Source organism: Condylura cristata, unplaced genomic scaffold (genome assembly GCF_000260355.1).
Source record: "Condylura cristata isolate star-nosed mole 26May11 unplaced genomic scaffold, ConCri1.0 scaffold00013, whole genome shotgun sequence".
NCBI lineage: Eukaryota > Metazoa > Chordata > Mammalia > Eulipotyphla > Talpidae > Condylura > Condylura cristata.
Window position 1 is genome coordinate 254,058 of NW_004567114.1, and position 3,585 is coordinate 257,642.

The window sequence follows — 3,585 nt, forward strand, 5'->3', positions numbered from 1 at the left end:
CCTGCCAGTCCCAGCGCGGGAGAACCGCGGGCCGGGTGGGGTGTGGCCTCCGGCCGGGCTCCGCCCCTGCGCGGGCACCTGGGCCGCAGCGCCCAGGTGAGCCCAGTCCTGCTGTGGGTGCTGTGCTGGTCCCACGTGCCAGGCTCTGCCCTTCTCCAGGGGCCACGTGGTGGCGGCTGGTGTGCCGCTGTCCCCACGGACTGTTCTCGCTGGACTTGGGCGCCAGGGGAAAGCTCTTGGCTTGCAGAGCCCACGCCTGAGCTGTTGATGGTACTTGCTGGTGGTGCCACCTTCTCCGGGAAGGCCCTCCTGATTGGCCCAGCCCCCCTCAGTCCTCAAGGCCGCCTCATGGGTGCCCACCTGGCCCTCTCCCACACAGGTGGGGCCAGCTCTCCTGGGTGGGAGCTTCTCTCCGGAAGCCCTACCTCCCGGCCTGGGCTCATCTCCTGGCCCGGCGGACTGGCGTGGACGGGGCCCACAGGTGGGAGTGGGGTGCCACCCTCACCGCCCGGCTTCCGCAGGGGAATACATCAAGACCTGGCGGCCCCGCTACTTCCTCCTCAAGAATGATGGCACATTCATTGGGTACAAGGAGCGGCCCCAGGACACGGAGCAGCGCGAGTCCCCGCTCAACAACTTCTCTGTGGCCCGTGAGTGTCTGGAGGTGGGAGGGACTTGCCCGGCGGGCCTCACGTGGCTCCCCAGTCTGCGACCCTGATGCTGGCCTCAGGTTCTGTCCTGGGCTGCAGTTGGACAGCTCAGAGTGGCGCTTCCCCCGGGTGCCTTCCTGTGTGCCCTGGGCTGCAGGCTCGCTCCCTGCCTCCCAGGCACCAGACTGCGGGGTTCCTGAGGGGCATTGCTGGACCCTGCCTCTGAGCCTGGAACCCCAGCTCCCAGGGCTATCCTAGCCTCAGCCGAGCAGCAGGTGGAGTCAGGGCCCCAGGATGGGGACCCCGAGGAGCCGGTGCGGGGTCTGCTGGCCTCTTTGTGGCTGTGGGCTCTGGGGCTCAGGCGACAGCAGGTGGTTGTGCCTGGCTGGGTGCCAGGCCATTGGCTTGTTCCCAGATGGAGCCCTCGGGGGTGGACCAGAGCTTCCAGAGGGGCCGGGCCAGTCTGAAGGGATGGACGCCAGGGCGGGGCCCAAGAGCCAGGCCCCAAGATGGGCCTCGGAGCCCAGTTGGAGGCCAGCGGGGTCTGCAACGGCTGTCTGGGTCAGCAGGTTGGGTTGGGCTGTGAGGCAACCTCACAGGCCTCCAGCCCGCTTCCCCAGCCCCTGTGAACAGGACCCTCCCCGTCAGGGTACCCTCCCCGTCAGGGTACCCACCCCGGCCTGGCAGACTGACCCTCTCCTGCCCTCTGGTGTGCTGGCCAGGGCCCTTGAGGTTGCCAGACTGGACACTGGAATGTGGGAGGTCTCCCTCACACAGGCTGGGCTGGTGGCAGAGGCACCTCTCAGGGCCCTGTGCTCCCCGCAGGCCCTTGGTGGGGTGAGTGCCACGAGTGTGCACCTCGAATGTGGCCACAGTCCAGTGTTCTGTGTGCGGGTGCTCCAGGCGTGTGCTCCGTGTGTGTGTGCTCCAGGTGTGTGCTCCGTGTGTGCTCCAGGCGTGTGCTCTGTGTGCGCTCCAGGCGTGTGCGTTCTCTCTGTGTGCTCCAGGCATGTGCTCCGTGTGTGTGCTCCAAGCGTGTACTCCGTGTGTGCTCCAGCCATGTGCTCCAGGTGTGTGCTCCGCGTGTGTGCTCCAGGCGCGTGCTCTTTGTGTGTGCTGCAGGCATGTGCTCTCTCTTTCTGTGTGCTCCAGGCGTGTGCTCTCTGTATGTGCTCTCTCTGTGTGTGCTCCACGTGTATGCTCTCTGTGTGCTCCAGGCGTGTGCTCCGTGTGTGCTCCAGGCACGTGCTCCATGTGTGTGCTCCATGTGCGTGCTCTCTGTGTGTGCTCCAGGCGTGTGCTCTCTCTGTATGTGCTACAGGTGCGTGCTCCATGTGTGTGCTCCAGGTGCGTGCTCTCTGTGTGTGTGCTCCCGGCGTGTGCTGCAGGCGCGTGCTCTCTCCGTGTGTGCTCCAGGCATGTGCTCCATGTGTGGTAGCTCCAGGCATGTGCTCTGTGTGTGTACGCGCCAGATGTGTGACCCAGGTGTGTGCGCCAGGTGTGCGTTCCAGATGCGTGCTCTTTATGCTCCAGGCATGTGCTCCATGTGTGCCAGGTATATGCTCCATCTGTGTGTGTGCCATGTGTGTGCACCAAGTGTGTGCTCCATGTGTGCCATGCGCCAGTGGGTCCACCCAGGTGTTCACACTTCTGCAGTTATTTTTATTTATTTTTGTCTATGTCGAACCATTGGGCTACAGGCCAGAGTGTGGTGGTGAGAGGATTCGCCTGAGACAGGGTGGGGGCGGGGCAGGCGGATCCACTGAAACCCACTACTGAGGGGAGCAGCGCAGGGCAGGAGAGGTCTGCTGTGCCTTGGGTCACTCCCTGTGGGGATCACACTCAGGTCAGGGTGGTGATGGCCTGAGACTGACCCCTGCGCCCCGGGGAGGCCCCTTCTGCAGTTTATACTCCTGGTGCGTCCAGATTCCCTGCCTGGGGTGGCCTCCAGGGTGTGGAGCCAGGCTGTGTTGCGTGTCTGCTGGCCATGACAGGCAGCCTCCCTGAAGGCTCATGTCCACCCAGCGGGGTCAGGAGGGCCGTGGTCAGTGGTGCATGCTCCGGCGCGCATTGGAGAGGTAGCAGGTTGGGCCTGACGCTCTCCCGGAAGGCCCTTTCCGGGCCTCGGCCACAGCCTGGCCCAGGGTGGAGGCTGACACTGCGGACAGGTGGGGGCGGGCTAGGAGCGAGATGGCTCCAGATCGCGCCTGGGGCCCCTGCAGCTCCAGAGCTCTGTCCCAGCCCTGATTTACAAGGAGGGCACCTGAGGCTGGAGGGGAGCACTGCCCTGCGGTCAGCCCCTTGCTCACGGCCACCCCCCGCCCCCCCCAGAATGCCAGCTGATGAAGACAGAGCGGCCCAGGCCCAACACCTTCATCATCCGCTGCCTGCAGTGGACCACGGTCATCGAGCGCACCTTCCACGTGGAGACGCCCGAGGAGCGGTAGGGGCGGGGCGTGAGGGGCGTGGCTGCCGGGGGCTCCTGAGGCGGGCAGCTGCTCACTAGTCACCCTGCAGGGAGGAGTGGACCACCGCCATCCAGACGGTGGCCGACGGGCTCAAGAAGCAGGAGGAAGAAATGATGGACTTCCGGCCCGGCTCGCCTGGTGACAACTCGGGGGCGGAGGACATGGAGGTGTCCCTGACCAAGCCTAAGCACCGCGTGGTGAGGGCGCATTCCGGGCTCACGGGTCCCCGACGCCTGCGCCCCGGCCGTTGCACCCCACACCCGGCGCCCCCACCCGCCCCACCCCAGAGGCCACCCGAGCCACCGACACCGCGGTGACAGGCCGCCCGCGCCCCGCAGACCATGAATGAGTTCGAATACCTGAAGCTGCTGGGCAAAGGCACCTTCGGCAAGGTGATCCTGGTGAAGGAGAAGGCCACGGGCCGCTACTACGCCATGAAGATCCTGAAGAAGGAGGTCATCGTGGCC

General features: G+C 65.7%; 1 protein-coding gene across 1 annotated transcript in view; it reads left to right on the top strand.

Moving 5' to 3' along the window:
* Window positions 1–3,585, top strand: part of AKT1 (v-akt murine thymoma viral oncogene homolog 1) — a 13,398-nt gene that overhangs the window by 5,627 nt on the left and 4,186 nt on the right. Inside the window, exons 2-5 of the mRNA XM_004681983.2 lie at window positions 522–650; window positions 2,982–3,093; window positions 3,168–3,315; window positions 3,457–3,579. Coding sequence (XP_004682040.2) covers window positions 522–650; window positions 2,982–3,093; window positions 3,168–3,315; window positions 3,457–3,579 — 512 coding nt within the window. The remainder of the gene's footprint in view (window positions 1–521; window positions 651–2,981; window positions 3,094–3,167; window positions 3,316–3,456; window positions 3,580–3,585) is intronic.